General features: G+C 37.4%; 1 protein-coding gene across 3 annotated transcripts in view; it reads left to right on the top strand.

Annotated features, from left to right (window-relative positions):
* Window positions 1–11,999, top strand: part of Orc1 (origin recognition complex subunit 1) — a 55,591-nt gene extending 43,592 nt beyond the window's left edge. For all 3 annotated transcript variants that reach the window (XM_083112301.1, XM_083112300.1, XM_083112299.1), the window contains 4 exons: window positions 1,503–1,618; window positions 3,823–4,020; window positions 5,918–6,042; window positions 10,723–11,999. In XM_083112301.1, coding sequence (XP_082968427.1) covers window positions 1,503–1,618; window positions 3,823–4,020; window positions 5,918–6,042; window positions 10,723–10,901 — 618 coding nt within the window. In that variant the 3' untranslated portion in view covers window positions 10,902–11,999. The remainder of the gene's footprint in view (window positions 1–1,502; window positions 1,619–3,822; window positions 4,021–5,917; window positions 6,043–10,722) is intronic.
* Window positions 12,000–17,967: the final 5,968 nt, after the last annotated feature.

Genomic DNA, 17,967 nt, shown 5'->3' with positions numbered 1-17,967 from the left:
AAATCAGAAGAGCAGGAATGAAATTCAGTGCAGAAAAGAGTGAGGTGCTAATAACAACAAGAGACAGACCCAGAAATGAACCAAGAATAAAGATGGACACGGAAGAGTTGAGGGTAGTGGAGAGCTTCAAATATCTAGGAAGCATAATTGATAGAAGTGGAAGAATAGATGAAGAGGTAAACAGAAGAGGACAAATGGGTGGTGGACTATATGAAAGCGTTCAAAGATTAATATGGAAGAGGGATGTACCTATAAAATGCAAGAAGGTAATATATAACACTTACTATGTGCCAATAATTATGTATGGAGCAGAGACTTGGACAATGACAGAGAGAGAGAGAAAAAAAAGATGCAGGCACGGGAGACGAAATTTTTAAGGAGTATATTGGGGAAGACTAGAAGGGATAGAATAAGGAATAAGGAGATCAGACAGACGATGGGTGTGGTGAAGCTTCAGGACAGGATAGATCAGTCACATGAAGAGGATGGATGCAGAAAGACTACCAGTAAGAGCTTACAATGCACAAGGAGTGGGAATAAGGCCAAGGGGGAGACCAAGATGTCGGTGGAAAGAGCAGATAGCGGAGAGTGTTAGGAGAAGAGGACAAGATTGGAACACCGTGGAAAGAGAGGAATGGTGGAAGACCAGGAAAATGGAGAGGCTTGACTTCTATGCCGACCCAGCCAGAGGGAGGAAATGGTAATGATGAAATGGAAACTTTTTCCAGTTTTTCCTCCAAACTTTTTTTGAGGGAGGGGAGGGGTATTTCACATACATATATTCTTGTATTTCATTCTTTATTTATTTTCAGTAGGGATGGGACCGATTAATCGGTAGGCTATTTTTATGGATAATCTCGATGCCCTACTTTCTAAAAAAAAGTATTTGTCTAAATATTCAACTTCTTTTGCACTGCTGTCACCTCGAAACACACATTTGTTAAGGATATCAATGAACATTTCAGGTTCTTCAAGGACCATTTCTAACTTTATATCTTATCAGTAGAATATCGTTATCAGTAAATTTCGGTATCGGCCAAAATTTCATATCGGTATCGGCCAAAATTTCGTATCGGCATCGGCCAAAATTTCATATCGGCCCATCCCTAATTTTCAGCAATGTTTAATATACTTGATTCATTGGATTAACATGTACAGTTGAAGATATAACATCATGTTTGTATTGTATCTAAAAATATCTGTTTGGTGATAATTTACTCTGATAAGCTTACTTTTCATTTTTTGAAAAATGAAATTTACTCTGATAAGCTTACTTTTATTTTTTTTAAAAAAAACGAAATGTAAGCTTATCAGAGTAAATTATGTTAGTATGTTAAATTACTTTATCGTGGTCTATAAACTTATTTAAAGTTACCTGGAGAAGTCAGAGAATTTAGTTTTGCAGAACAAGTTGGAACCAGCTAGATATCAAATTATCATAATTGTATTTTTATTCTTTAATCATTATTCTCTCTGTATGATTATTTTCATTATTCTTGCAGGGATTGACGAGGTTGACATTTCAACCATACACATACAAACAGTTGCAAGAAATTGTTACAGCTCGCATTGTTGGTCTACAGGCTTTTGATCCTGATGCTATTCAGTTAGTGGCAAGGTAAGGGCTGTCCATTTCCCCCAACCCCCTTCTCGTTCTCTCTTCTTACATTGCTTTTAAAAAATAACTGGATTTTGTACTCAAATTAATATTAGAAAGCATGCAATTACACTACGTTTGTAATTATTGAGTCTTAAGAACATAAGTTGCAATTCAATTTAGTCTGAATATATATATATATATATATATATTGTTTAATGGATCTATTGAGTACTGTCATACAAATACAGCGGGACCTGCAGTTTAAGTATTTTTCACCTGTTCCCTGGAAAACATGAAATTGAGGTTCCACTATTCTGGCACTCCATCCTGTCTGAGATTTTGTTGTAAGTACACTTTATGCATATATGGGCTAATAGCGACTGGACCTACAGTGTAAAGTGGGATCCGAACCATTGTGTGTCTTCACTAGGTATCAGACACGGTACACCTTGATTAGAAGGCAACAGCATTACCAATATGCCATCTGGGAGGCACCCTCCTTCCTTGCATTCACTAATACGGGAAACACAATATTTTGACTACTTCAAACTGTTTTGTTGTTGCTCACCAGATGATGAGTGCTGGAAACAATCAAAATATTTTGCCAGAAACAGAAATAGAATGCAATAAGTGTTCTATTATTATTTATAAAAATCATGTTGGCATAAGTCTTGGTTTGAAAAAAAATATTATTTTTTTCTTGTACACCGTACAGGGTTCGGCAATATACATCTACCATTTTAATATACTATTTCCTACAGTAATGCAATACAGCCAATGTAAAGCAAGATAGTGGTAATTGATAAATATCATAATGCCATTTGTAACTAACTAACTCTCTAGCCTTCTTAAACCTGAAGGTTCATGGCTGCAGCAACACAGGCCTTCCATCTGTCCCTATCTTGAGCAAGATCTATATACTCTTTTCCATCCCTACCGATTTCCTTTAGGTCCATGTCAACTTTGTCCCTCCATCTTCGTCTTGGCCTTCCTGCAGGTCTCTTACCATCAGGTTTCCCAACAAGAATCCTGTAAACTCCTCTTTCCTCTCCCATTCGTGCCACATGGCCTGCCCACCTAAGTCTTCTTGATTTAATTATTCTAATAATATCTGGACATGAATACAAATTATGTAGTTCTAAATTATGTAACCTTCTCCACTCACCTGTCTCCTCATCCCTTTTAGGTCCAAATAATTTTCTAAGGATCTTATTTTCAAATACTCTCAATTTATGTTCTTCTTTCAATGTAAGGGACCAAGATTCACATCCATATAATACTACAAGCAAAATTACTGTTTTGTATATTTTAACTTTTAGTTTCTTAGACTCACGGAGTCAACGAACAAAATTATCTATTGCGATTGGAATTATCTTGACTTCTTCCCTTCACGGTCTCTAAGTTAGGGATACGTGTTCATATACTCGGTTCTTGCGGTACCAAACAGAGGAAGAAATCACAGGCAGTCAGAATGGGTGATCTTGGAGGCATGGTATGTTACTGATACATTAGATGATTCTGCCTGCAAGCACATTATTGCCATCATTTCTCAAGCAGTATGTGCAGTTGTTCCATCTTATTGGAAATGAACTACAGACCTCCATTTTGTGCGTAATTTTGGTACTCCTCCATATCTCTCAGTGTTAAACTGCTGTTCAAATTTACACTACCGTACAATGATTACTTTTAAAATATGCCTCTACCACAAAAGCATGTTGTTCAGAGGTCCAACGCTCCATTGCTACAGAAATGGCATCCCCATGCTCTTACTTAGCATGCTTAGTTTCTTCCCTAGTGCGAGACAGTAGATATATATGTTGCCACACCCTGTACGTGTTGCTTGCATTGCAGAATTACTCCTCTTGTAGTTTACTTCTTACAAGCATTTAAACACTCTTTTCGATATGATGTTACGGGACGACACATGCACCTTTCATCAGACATTCATTTATAGTTTGATTCTAACTAGATGTGTGGCGAAGGGACTGTGTTCTCCCGAAACATTACGTCAGAAAGTGTGTTTAAATGCTTGTAAGAACCGTAAACTACAAAACGAAGAAAAATATTTTTATTTATATTTGAATTTTTGAGTTTGAACATATTATGATTATTAATTCTTTTTTAAAAAAAATTATATTTGAAATGTAATAAATAGTTGTGCAAAGAAATAGTTGTAATTCCAAACAAATGAAATGAAATCAGAGTCTGTGTACATTTTCCAGAAAAGTTGCAGCTGTGTCTGGGGATGCCAGAAGGGCCCTGGACATTTGCCGCAGAGCCACGGAGATTGCTGAGCTGGACATGAGAAGCGGAAGAACTCCGTCTAAGTCACCCAAAAAGCCCAAGCAGCTGGTGTCAATGGTGCATGTCGACCAAGCGCTAAACGAGATGATCTCCTCCTTCAAAGTCAGGGCCATAAGGTGAGCCCTCTTGCAAAAATTGTAAAAGTCCTCAGGTTTGACATGAGTAACTTGAATCTGTTAGGATACACTGTGATGAAAAATGTGCCGCTGAAAGCATTAATATTTTCAAATCTAACAACTCCACATCTATAAGTGGTGTGGTTTAGAAATCGACATTTAAATATAATAGGAAAGTAAACACTTTATCTGTGCAGTTTATTTTATTGTAGGTTGGGTTGATCCAATACCAATAGCAATGTCAAGTCTTGGAAATTGAAGTATGTAGTTCAGAATATTTTAAAGTATGGTTTTTAATTGGCACTATACCATATCAAAGTAAGAATGTTTTGTTTTAACTGGTTCAACCACAAAATCCATTTCTCCCCACTGTGCTTATACCAAAATAATTAAAGTTATCCATTTTGCATAATTTACAGGATATTTTAATGGCTTGGGTTGGGGGTAAAACATGGTAAGTGTAGTCATTATTGGGTTTATTAAGAAGAAAGGTTATTAGAAGCTAAACTGCAGATAAATTGTTTTCGTGTTGTGTTGACCAATTTCAAAGAGTTCAGCGAGTCCAATGCAAATCACATGACATGACAATTACTTTTTTATTTTTTTTAATTCAGTATTGACCAAAATGTCAGTTACCATGTTTTAACCCCGACCCCTTCATTTATACTCTGCAAAAACTAGCATGAGGAATTTTTTGCAGACTCCCAAAAATTTTTGGTTGGTATTCATGATAGATTCCAGCTTGTACTCTAATATATTGGTATCAACTTCGACATAGTTTTCACAAATTCCAGGTTGATGGGAATTGTTCTTATTTCTTATTTTTATTCTTGTTACGGGACTTTAGATGCGGGACACACGAAACCTGCTTAAGTAACCTGTTACGAACACAGATACTTTATTTTTACTTTTGTATTGTAACTTTTTTCTGTATTGTTAATATACAACCTCTGACAATAAAGTTCGGTGAATGATCCTGAATATCGAAAGTAGACGAATTCTTAATGAAACCTACCTTACTGTCCTTCGAAGTAGTCCCCTCCCATGGCTATGCACCGTTGAGAACGGCTGTACATGTCCTGGAAACTTTTAGAAAAGTCTTCTTTCGGGATGGTGTTCAAGACCCTCGTCACGTTCCGTTGGATGTCCGGAATATCCTCAAATCTCTGACCTTTCAAAGCGATTTTGAGGCGTGGGAAGAGAAAGAAATCTGGAGGATTGAGATCCAAATTTCTGGCAATGCATTGCTACAGAGGATGAGAGCTGGTGTGTGAGGTACGACCCTGAAACGAAACGCCAAAGCATGGAATGGCATTCTCCTGCATCACCCCGTCGGAAGAAGGCCAAGGCGGAAAAATTGTTGTTCCCTCCGGCAGGAATTCCTTGTGGATCATGCCATCACTGTCAAAGAAAGTGATAAGCATCGTCTTGATGCGTGATTTTTACGCCTTGACCTTCTTCCGACGGGGTGATGCAGGAGAATGCCATTCCATGCTTTGGCATTTCGTTTCAGGGTCGTACCTCACACACCAGCTCTCATCCTCTGTAGCAATGCATTGCCAGAAATTTGGATCTGAATCCTCCAGATTTCTTTCTCTTCCCACGCCTCAAAATCGCTTTGAAAGGTCAGAGATTTGAGGATATTCCGGACATGCAACGGAACGTGACGAGGGTCTTGAACACCATCCCGAAAGAAGACTTCTCTAAAAGTTTCCAGGACATGTACAGCCGTTCTCAACGGTGCATAGCCATGGGAAGGGACTACTTCGAAGGACAGTAAGGTAGGTTTCATTAAGAATTTGTCTACTTTCGATATTCAGGATCATTCACCGAACTTTATTGTCAGAGGTTGTACATTGTTGTTTACACTAATCCTGTTCTATTTGTTCCATATTAGATCCTGTAGCAGAATGGAACAGCTTTTCCTTCAAGCTGTGATGGGTGAGGTCCAAAGGACAGGAGTTGAGGAGACTGTGTTCGACAGAGTGTACCAACAGATGGTCGGGCTTTGTGTGTTTGATGGTAATTGTTTATGTTTTTTCTATCAGTAGGTTGACATTGTTCCTCTTGTAGTTTACGGTTCTTAACCCTCCGTCACCCACATCCTCATAGTAGCTACAAAAACCAACGTTATTTACATGAATTATCGATGCAAATCGCCAGAAAATTAGGTGAAACATATATATGAACACAATTTTTCCAAAATTTGTGTTAGCTATAAAGAAAAAAGGCCACATAATGAAGGAACTGAAAAAGGAACTCACTGTTCACAAATTTTCAAAGTACATTTTTCAATACAAATTGAAGCCATACAGGGACAGGCAGAAAAAACTGATGGATTTGAAATGTGTTTATAAAGAAAACAATTAATGTAATGCAAGGTTTAATAATCAAAGTTGCTACAAAAATTATTGCCATTTTCAGTGCTTACATTAATTTTTCTTTGTTTTTAAAATTGTGTCCAATAAATGATGACCTCCATTCCTTACACATTCATGTAGCCTTGCCTTTAAGTTGGATGTTGCCCTCACGAGCATTTCATTCGGAATTGCTGCTATTTCGTTGCGAATAGCTAACTTGAGATCACCAATTGTTTGAGGTCTTTCAACATACACTTTTGATTTGAGGTAGCCCCAGAGGAAATAATCCCACATCATCAGATCCGGGGAGCGAGGAGTCCAGGGAACTGCTCCATCTTAACTGAAATGGCATTGAGCGACGAAGCCAATGAGCACTCTGCCGTTGAAAGACCTCGCACAACAATCCAATTGTGTCCAAGGTAAACACCACTTTCGAACATTTGAACCATTCGAACAACAATTGGTGATCTCAAGTTAGCTATTCGCAATGAAATAGCAGCAATTCCGAATGAAATGCTCGTGAGGGTGACGTCCAACTTAAAGGCTACATGAAAAGAAGCAGTGGACTTCCAACGTCAAAAGGCAGAAAATAACAGTGATGGGACTCAGTGTGCTGACCATGCGTCACCCAATGAAAATGTCACTCTTGCAGCCCCTGGAGGGCTGTTTGCACATCGGAGTATAGTTTCTATAATTTTCAAGCCCCACGTTAACCTATCGAAGGAGATTAATGATACCTAGGTCTTCCACAATGGCATAGTGGTAATGGTATTGTCTTGTAATCAAAGGTTCTTGCGTTCAATCCGCAGTGTGCTTTGAATCCCACTTTAAACTGTACGGTATGTCCGAGAAGTTTCCATACCCCTACTTGCATGCATCCTGTTGTCACTGTGTTGAAAATTGGCCACTATTCGGTTGCTTGGCAACAATTTCGTTTTTGTGGTTGGCATCCCTGCTCTGAAGGTCACATGGAACACGTGCTCGAATTTGTGTCAGTTGTTGCACAATGGCTGATGTGAGCAGACACAGTAACAGTGCTGAGGAACAGCTAGTGACGTGCGTGTGGATGTATGGATGACAATGCATGGGGTATGCATGTACTGTAATGTAAAGTTCTGAAGTATGTTATAATGTAATTTAAAGATGCATATGTTATAGTTAGGCACATATTTTTGGTAAATAAAAAGCAAAATTTCGGTATAAAAACAGAGTCAATTTCGGGTTCAAAAGCAGTAAATAAAATGAAATTTCGCTGTTATAGCAGTGAAAAAGCGGTATATAAAATGGAATTTTGGTTTTAAAAATGTGATTATAATCCCAAATTTTATTTAAAAAGTGCACTATTACACAAAATAAACATCCCTTCTAATAGCACAGTAAATCATTACCAGAATATTAAATTTATTCCTGAATAAAGGGATCCATTTTTTCTTCTCAAGTATTTACAGCAGAATTAATCAATTTTACGTGCATTGCATAACTCGCAGGATACTTCAGATTTCAGAAAGTGTCGTATCGGTATATAAACTGTAAATTTCGTGTTTAATAGTCTATTTCGCATTTTGCAGTTCATTTCGCATCATTTCCTGACAAAACAGGGTAGGAAAATGCACTTCACACCTTTCAGAAACATGAAAAATTAACATTGCAATGTGTTATTTCACATTTCGTGTTTTCTTAAAAAACGAAATATGCATGCCTCTAGTTATAGTAAATAAATGTGTCATGTATATATATATCTAGGGGTACTGGGACTTCTCGGACACCCTGTAGCTCCAGTCTCAATTAGCCTATCTGAGCATAAAGTGGACTTAAAAGAGGCAAAATAGCTATATCAGGGTATCTACCAGCCAAGAAATCAACAGGTACTTCAAGAAAGTCAAGAAAATGTCGAGAAATTATGCTTGTGGTCAAGAATTTTTGCTACTTTTTTTACAATGTAGTAGGGATGGGCTGATATGAAATTTTGGCTGATACCGATAAAGTAACGATATAAAATTTACCGATACCGATAACCGATATTCTACCGATCCGATATAAAATTAGAAATGGTCCTTGAAGAACCTGCAAGGTTCATTGACCTCCTTAATAAATGTGTGTTTCAAGGTAACTGCAGTGAAAAAGAAATTGCATATTTAGACATTTACTTTTTTAGAAATTAGGGCATGGAGATTATCCATAAAAATTACAACAAAATGGCAGAATTTTGCACTAAATTATCAGATATTTATCGATATATCGGATCGGTAAAATAATCTGTAATTTTACCGATAAACCGATACACTGATATGCCTATATCAGCCGATACTGATAGAGTACCGATTAATCGGTCCCATCCCTACAATGTAGTGAATTTACATTGTTGCATACCTGTACTGGGATTTGATAAAATTGAATATTTGGAAACCTAAAATTGTATTGAACTGTGGTCAAGAGTTTTTCAATTCGTTTCTTTAGAATTACAGTCTTGTGTGTATGAAGTTTTCTAAATATATTAAAGTAATGTGGCCATTCCCCATCCAGGATGAGTATGAAGCATTAATTTTTACTTGCATTAATATAATTAAAGCAATTCTAAACTGTTGTTAAAGTACAGCTTCAGTTTTCATCTTAATCAGCCTTGTGGTAGGGGTTTATCATTGAATAACAATATCTACGAGGCGCATCCAGAAAGTAAGTTTCCCTATTTTTTTAAAAAAAAACCAACACAGTTTCAGGAAACCATTTATTGGCAACAGGTACAGCAAAGGTTCAGCTATTTTTCAACATAGCAACCACCAGAATTGAGACACTTGTCGTATCGTGGTATCAACTTTTGGATCCCACTGTCGTAGAACTCTGCCGCCTGTGAATGGAACCAGCGTGTGACAGACGTCTTCAGCTCTTCGTCGTTGCCAAAATGCTCACCGGAGGACAGGAATTTCTTGAGGTGCAAGAAAACGTGAAAATCGCTGGGAGCCAGATCGGGACTGTAAGGTGGATGATCAAACAACTCCCTGCCAAATTCCGTTAAAACAGCTGCTGTGCGCCGAGCCGTATGTGGACGAGCATTGTCATGGAGGAGCACAACACCTGCAGTAAGCATGCCACGCCTCTTGTTTTGAATGGCACGACGCAATTTGCTTAGTGTTTCACAGTAATGGTCAGCGTTCACCGTTTCACCTCTGGGTTGTGCCCTTCCTGTCCCAAAACACGGTGCACATCACTTTCTGTACCGACAGCGTCTGTTTGAATTTCTTCTTGACCGGAGATCCACTATGCCGCCAATGCATTGACTGCTGCTTGGTTTCCGGGGTGAAGTGCGAAATCCACGTCTCATCGCCCGTGACGATCCTGTCGAGGAAATCATCGCCATCATCATGGTACCGTTGCAGGAATGTCAGTGCTGCTCCTGAACGTTTCATTTTGTGTTCGGGTGTCAGGTTTTTCGGCACCCACCTGGCACACAATTATTTGAACAGCAGGCGCTGCGTGACAATCTCATGCAACACGGATCGCGATATCTGCGGAAAAAGGCTACTCAACTCCGTAATCGTGAAGCGACGGTTCTCTCTCTGCCGCACCAGCTCAACCAGATCATCAGTGATGAGGGACGGACGCCCACTGCGCTCTTCATCATGAACACTTTGACGACCTTCCGAAAACTGCCGACACCAGCGACGCACCTTCTGCTTACTCATAATGTTCGGCCCATAGACCTCACAGAGCTGACGATGAATGTCAATTGGCGCAATCCTTTGTGCATTCAGGAACTTTATCACCAACCGAACCTCGCATGCGGCAGGAGAAGGAATACGAGCTTCCATTTCGGACCACTGCTGCCTCGCTACTGGCATGCGGCGGGAGAAGGAATACGAGCTTCCACTTCGGACCACTGCTGCCTCGCTACTGGCGCCGGGCGGGATCTGTCCGCCTGGCATATGATTGATACGTCTTAGCTCTGCTGCGCATGCACAATTTACATGGCTCATTATGTTTACTTTCACGGGAAAAAAAATAGGGAAACTTACTTTCTGGATGCACCTCGTATTTTCATAATTTCCAATTATACCTAAGTAGGGGTCGATTAAATAACTGTTTAGAAGAAGGAGAAAAAGTCAAGAATTTGGGATTTGTTATTGTGGTAGACACCCTGTATATTGATCAAAGTTATGTTTTGTGATGTAATAATCTAAAAACTACTCTCAAAGTTATTTAGTTCTTATCTGAGGCACAAAAGTATTTCTGGTGTTGTGAGAATTGTGAGAAAAAAAATCGAATTTCAGCCATATTGTAAGCTCTTTTTTTTTTTGTTTTCTTTTGTTTGTCCAAGTTATTTTGTCACACCCTGAATATTTCGCAGGGTACAGAACACCCAACACTTCAGAAGCTTTAAAGATCTGTGCAAGACTTGGGAGTTGCCGTCTTTTGATAACAGAAGATTTCTCCACCAGCATCCATCAAAGGATTCTGCTCAACGTCAGTGCAGATGATTTGCATTACGCCTTGCAGAAAATAGCAGATGTTGGGAATGGTGATTGATAAGTGAATTTTTTCAGATTATTGGCATTCATACGGTATGCTTGGCATACTTGCAACGTGTGCCATATTCAGGAAATTTGTTTTGAGCATGTGTGGAAATAATATATTTTATGTACACTTTCAATGTTCATAAGAGTGACAACAGTTCACTGTCTTGATGAAAATTGCACGTAAAGCCTTTGCGAAGAAGAATGATTTGCTTTGATAATGGTGAGTGTTATTTTTCTATAAGGACAGTACAGTGATACTTCCATATCCCAGAACAAATTTTAATGTATGAATTAATCATATTTTTACACACACAAACAATTTTGTACAATAATGCACTAAGCTACTGACTTACAAGTGCAAAGTTTATTTATTTTGAGAAAGATTTTGCACGATTGTTATTGAACTTACTTTTTTGTGTAACTTTAAGTATTTTTAGGTTTGCATTGTGAAGTAGAGACTTCTGGTTATATATTTTATTCCCTAAAATGCATGTGAAACTGACTGAAGAGTCTTTCTTTCTTCATGTTATGTACATTCTTTATTTTAAAAAAGCAATTGGATATGATAAACAAAAGCAATTTTTAAGTATTTATTTAACAGCCCTGTGAAAGTACAGTCATTCATTGGACTGGGCAAACCATATATTTATATACATTTTGTTTATCTGTATTAAAGAAAATATTAAGGTGGAGGATTTACACAGTACTTCAAAAATTATATTGATAATATTTATAGAATATCTAACAAGTTTTACTAAGTATCTTGTAATCTTTTTCTAGAAACAGACTCTTTAAAAGTAAGCTTTAGATGTGTGTTTTTGTCAATATTTTTATGTGATTTTTTTATATGAGTCGTGAGTGTTTGCATGTAATTGAAATTTATCACAACCATGGAAGGAATTTTGTCATGATAGTCACAAAGAATTTGGTAAAGTTTGGAGTGCTTTGGAAATAAAGAAATGTTTGTCATTTTTATCTGAAATGGCTGCAAACTCTGGTGTGGTAAAAGGCTGTAAGTTCTTGGTGTAATGTGGGCTCTAAATTTGGCAATACCTTCTGATATCATGGAGGATAAAAGATTGTTTTCGAGACAATGAAATTAATCTACTATATATACCTGTCAACATAAAAATTCATTTTCGAAGTTGCCTGTTTTTTATAAATAAACAATTCATTGTAGCGATCATCAGAAATTGAAGAGTCGTCAATATTTGCTCTTAATTTTATTCCATTGTTTTCCTGTTTCATGATTTGGATAAAAATATGCATAACTTGTATTCTTGCCAGCATGAAAACATGCTAATTTTGTGTACCTATCTTGTTCATAAATGATTAAGTCAAGTTTTGTAAACATCCTTGAATTATAAATGTGTACAGTAGCTTTTACAGGTCATTTATTTCATTTATAAACCATTGTAATATAATTGTGTACATGTAAGGTGACAATAAAGTTTTGCCATTTTGTATACATTAAGCATTTATGAACTTGCAACACTGTTTGTGTCACTATTCTTGTCAGCTGTAGTATGGTAATTAGAGTGCTGCATCCAGGCTTTTTTGCTCGATCATCTAATATTTCGCACGGATGACACTTGATGGCTTACGGAATCGAAAGATTCTCCACTCGAACAGGCAAACCACTCATTCCTAGTCTGTGAGGCAAACGTATATAGACGCTATAGAGCATCTCAACCTTAAAAGTCAGTATGGGTTAAATGGAGTGCAGCGTTGCCAGATCAACAAACAGAGTCGCATCGAGTCGCTGTTAATCGCTAATGATTGCAACAAATTTACTTCCTTAATTCCGTATAGGAAATCTTCAAAATCTATGTATTTGATGCATTTTGGGAAAACCGATAGTTACCTCAAGATTTGCATGTAAAAGTTTATATTTTGACGCAACTATTTACTATTTAACATTTGCATTATATGTGTATTATACGCAACTATTGTTACTTCCTTCGTTGAATGTTGTATTCGTTACATAAACAAAATTAAATAAATGCAAAAAAAACAAAAACATTAAGATATATTCGGTAACGAACTGTCATCATTTACCCTCCTCAAAATTAAATTCAGAATGAGTGGAATGTTCTCGAAAAGCAAGGAATGAACTATGCGAAGCAATCCACTTTGCACTATGCCATCGTATTTTCTCGTTCTGGCATTATTCTGTTTCCCCTTCTTTCTTGCCGGTGTTCCGAGAGAACCTTCGGTTTCTTCCTTTCGTATTCTGTATACAAGACGTTCAGAACCCTCGGAAACAGAAGCTGCTGTCTTAACTGCCTTGCTGAAATGTTTGTCATTTTTATCTGAAATGGCTGCAAACTCTGGTGTGGTAAAAGGCTGTAAGTTCTTGGTGTAATGTGGGCTCTAAATTTGGCAATACCTTCTGATATCATGGAGGATAAAAGATTGTTTTCGAGACAATGAAATTAATCTACTATATATACCTGTCAACATAAAAATTCATTGACTTTAAAAAGTGATTTAACATGCACATAACTATTATGCATTCTTTACCTCGAACTTTACTAATACTGCATCTTTTTTCAGCTTCTCTATCCATTATTAAATGAAATATGCAATTCACAATTATCACACAGCACACTGCACTTCCTACGAACCGGGACACCTGCCTGCAACTGAATTGTAACATCAGTGGCATGCAATGAATTTCATACGCTAGACAGCCTGCATAAACAAACTACAATTTTACAATCCATAAGGGTGCTGTAGAGTAACAATGCATTCTAAAAATAACTTCACAAAGTGTTCAACACTTTTCTCGCTTGGTCTGCACGTGTATTGTGACAAACCGAAAAGTTTCTCGCTAACAACCTTTTTCATGTTATGGTCTGATGATTTATACAAAATATATATAAATATAACTCTCTTCGTAAGCAAATTAATTTAATCAGGCGAAGAATATCATATATACAAACACCATAGATCCCATAGAAAAAAACTGGTGAAGTTGTTCAAGCAGTTTTTATGGCTTTCGAAGTATTTACTAGAAAAAAAAATAAGCGTTTTGCAAAATTGCATAATTATGTAAATTTCAGATCACATCAATTTATGATAGGTAAATGGAGCATCAAAAACTCTACAGGATAATTATTTCAGTTTGAAATTTATGAATTTTACATTTTGTAAATTTTGTAACATCTGGTAACGCAGCGGTGGTAGAGAAGGACAGAGCTATTGGGAAAACGCATGTATTAGAGAGAGAGGGAAGTACTCCATTTACTTCCATACTGACTTTTAAGGTTGAGACACACTATATAAGCCCAGTAGTTCATGAACAACAGTATTTTGTCTGTGGTAGTGGGCCTTCAAATATGCTTCGTGAAGTGAAAGATGCAGAGAAATTGAAATTAAAGTGAACATAGTCATGATCTCTATGTTAAAATGTAATTTAGTCTATCCTACCAACACAAGAAAAGGAATAGATGATTATGGGCTGAAATTACCAGCAGGAATTTTACACATATATTTGTACGAGTATTGTCACATTGAAATGATATTTGATATTCTATATATTCGAGCAAATCTCACTCGAGCGTGGGAGATTCGATCGAGTTTGAGCGAGCGAAAGTGGTCCAGTGCAGTACTCGAATGGTAATACAATTTTATTTATTCTGGAATTGTTTGAGTTTCTGTTTTTGAGGCCACTTTATGCACAGATAGGCTAATCAAGAAGGACCTACAGTTTAAAGTGGGATCCAAACCACTTGTGCCTTCACCAGGTATTGAACCTGGGACCACTTGATTACAAGGCGACGACGCTACCACAAAGCAGTGACGTAATACCATCTGTACCAGATGCCGCCGTAATCTCTGTTAGCAGCAGTCCTTCGAAATTAAGATGAAAAACTATTCAATTTGCAATGTGGAAATGCAAAACACCACTTGTGCAATATTAAAGCCATGTTCACCGCCATTTGCAACAACATTTACAGTTAATCCACCATGAGTATAATGATTAAGATGAAACTTGGTCAACAAATGTGTGCATAAAATTTACTGTTCTGTGTTTAAAAAATAACAGGATTCAAAATTAATTTATTACGGACTACCAATGTTCCTTCATCAATTTTCATCATATCATCATTTATCTTCATCTTTGCAATTTGTCAAAAGTGGCAGAAAAGCGAATTAAGACAACCAAATCAATCAATCAACCAAAGCTGTGGCTGAGAGGTTAATGCAGTGCACTGCGACACCAAGGGTCCCAGATTCGAATCCTGGCTTGGGCATTGGTGTTCTTCGTGAGTGTCCCTTCATTATATCATCGCTCATCCTCATGATTAAACAAAAGTGATATAAAAGCAAAGCTGGATATACCCAATTAATCAATAATTTCATTTTCATATTAATAATAATCTCTTTATTATATTGTATATAAAACAAAACAGAAAACATGAATTAACTCTTTTATCTGTTCATGTAAGTACGAACGACGTGTAGAAATATTACACACTATAATTTACATCCTCTTCGTGTATGTTTGTTACTCCACAGAGCATAACATATTTTCAACGAGCATTTTTTGTACATTAACTGCTACACATCTCTTTTTGACAAATATATAAAAAGTAGCAATTTTTAAATACAATTTAGGATTGTGCAAAAATAAAACACACAATGAAGGGTAAAACATAACACACACTCAAACTCTTGGCATGAAACAGAATACGCACACGAAGCTATTTGCCATAGACGTTACACCAATTTGCCATTAAAGGAGAGAAGACATGGCACTTAATGCCTCTGGTATACGAATTAACAAAGTGAAGTAGGGTGATAGTCTTCCATATTTTCTCTACTATTATGCACAACAGTTGAATTTTACCAAGCAAAACAAGTTTTCTTTCACACTAATGTAAATTTTTATTGACATTTTTCACGTTCAATCTGATTGAGATGTCTGGTGGTAAGACAGCCAGCCATGTTATGTTGCTGACCTCTGGATAAAGGATGGATATATTTAACTGCCTTGCTAACGTCACATGGAAAAACTTAAAATTGCAGTAACCTTTAGTTCTTTGTCAACCCAGACTTGACTGCACTGTGAAAAACTGGTCCTGAACATGATTCAGTTGCCATTGAAACAGCATGATCCAAGAAAATCTACGATTGAAATCCGTTGAACAATGACCTTATTGGAAATTTTGAGAGGTTAAAATTGTACACAATCGTAGAAAAAGTTGACAATTTCACATTTTACCTAAAGGTAGCAATGTGTACAGCAAGAAAAAGAAACAAAGATGATAATTTTCTATACAAAGGAAGATGTACACTGGAAACTAAAAAAAAAAAGTAATTATTTCTTGGTATTGTAAATGTAACATGAGACACCAGAGAAACTATGTGATCATAATGACGTGAAATAATTTCATGAAATACAGGGTGTATCTAAATTCCCATTACAGACTTTGAGGGTTTATAGTGGAGACCAAAACGTTTAAGTTTTGCATAGGAACAAGCAAAAAACCACCATAAATTTGGGCACAATTGGATAGGTCATGGTGGCCCAAATCCTTGGCCTGCACATTCGTCGGACTTGACTCCGCTCAATTATTTCCTGTGTGATCGCATGAAGAGGCTGATTTATGAGACCCCATTGAAATCGGTGGAGGAGCTGCTGGTGCGGGTTATGGCAGCAGCGGATATTGGGCTAGCAGATGTTTGTGATCGTTTGTACCAGAACATGATACGTAGGTACGGTGTTTGTGTTGGAAGTCAATGGTCGCCACATCAAGCCCTTCTTGTAAGCTAACGCTGCAGCTATGCAAAAACAACATACAGTAAGCAGCAGAAGTGAGAGAGTTCAACGTGTGTTGTGGTGGTGTTTTACTTGTAGCAGGGAAATGGTACGTTTCCAGACGTGGGTTCCTATGCAAAACTTAACCGTTTTGGTTCCCACTACAAGCCCTCAATGTCTGTGATGGGAATTTAGATACACCCTGTATATTTAACAGTAATTTATCACATAATACAGTGCTGTAGACATATACACATTCTATGTTGTATTATTACGTTGAAATAGATACAGACAAGAATGTACCACCACTTCCCCTTTTCTTACAAGTCACAACCACGATTTTACATTTGCCACTTTGATTTCTCTTCATCAAGGAGTAGAAATAAAAAGCATTTTCTATCTTGATGCATTTTTTGAATCAATTTTAATAGCATGTCCTCAGATTGATGAACAGTCTGTCTTTAAAGGCTTTATTTAGAACTGTTCCTAAATAGAAATTCTTGAATGTTAACCATGAATTCGAGAAGAAACATGGCATGTGCTGCGACATCACTTCCTGTAAGCATGAAATTCAATGTGTTTGTGGTTCATTTGAATGTATACAGACAACTACTTTACTTAGGTTAACAAGCACTCACTCTGAAAAATATTCAGCTTTTGGCAACACTGCCACAGTGCAGGCTGAGGTAATGCGTCAGGGAAAAATTGAAAAAAAATAATCTAGTACCGAATTCATGGTTCTAACAAGGGAAGAAGTTGTACCAGGATTTTTTCTGTATTCATGGAAGTTTTCTGTTTAATGCCACTGTTCAAGTTGCCATCGGTACTTCAAAAAATGTTTTCTGAGCAATATGTGATTTACCTACAACAGGGATGTCTCAACATCATAATACAAGGTGCATTCAATTAATACCCGGAAAAGCCGTATAAAAAATCTAAAGTATGACCGTGATTGTTATATGTTATTTTGTGAAGGCATCTGTAAGCTATTCATAGCTGGGGCTGGCACGCCTGCCTTGTGCACGGGATGCTGGGAAACATTTACACAAGGTGACGGCACCCTTACATGAGTGCTCCAAGCTGGAGCAGCGAAATGTCGTGAGATTTTTGTTGAGTGAAGCCGTGAAACCTATAGAAATTCATCGCCGCATGACAGTTCAGTACGGTGACAACTGTATGAGTCGATCACAAGTGCACGAGTGGACTGAGAAGTTCAAACAGGGCCAGTGTTGAAGATTTTCCACATCCGGGTCGCTCTGTCATGGCAAGCAACATTACATTGCTCAAGTGGAGGACTAGATACGGGAGA

Source organism: Lepisma saccharinum, chromosome 26 (genome assembly GCF_977018435.1).
Source record: "Lepisma saccharinum chromosome 26, izLepSacc3.1, whole genome shotgun sequence".
NCBI lineage: Eukaryota > Metazoa > Arthropoda > Insecta > Zygentoma > Lepismatidae > Lepisma > Lepisma saccharinum.
The sequence above is the reverse complement of the archived record's forward strand: the minus strand, read 5'-3'. Positions and strand labels throughout refer to the sequence as shown.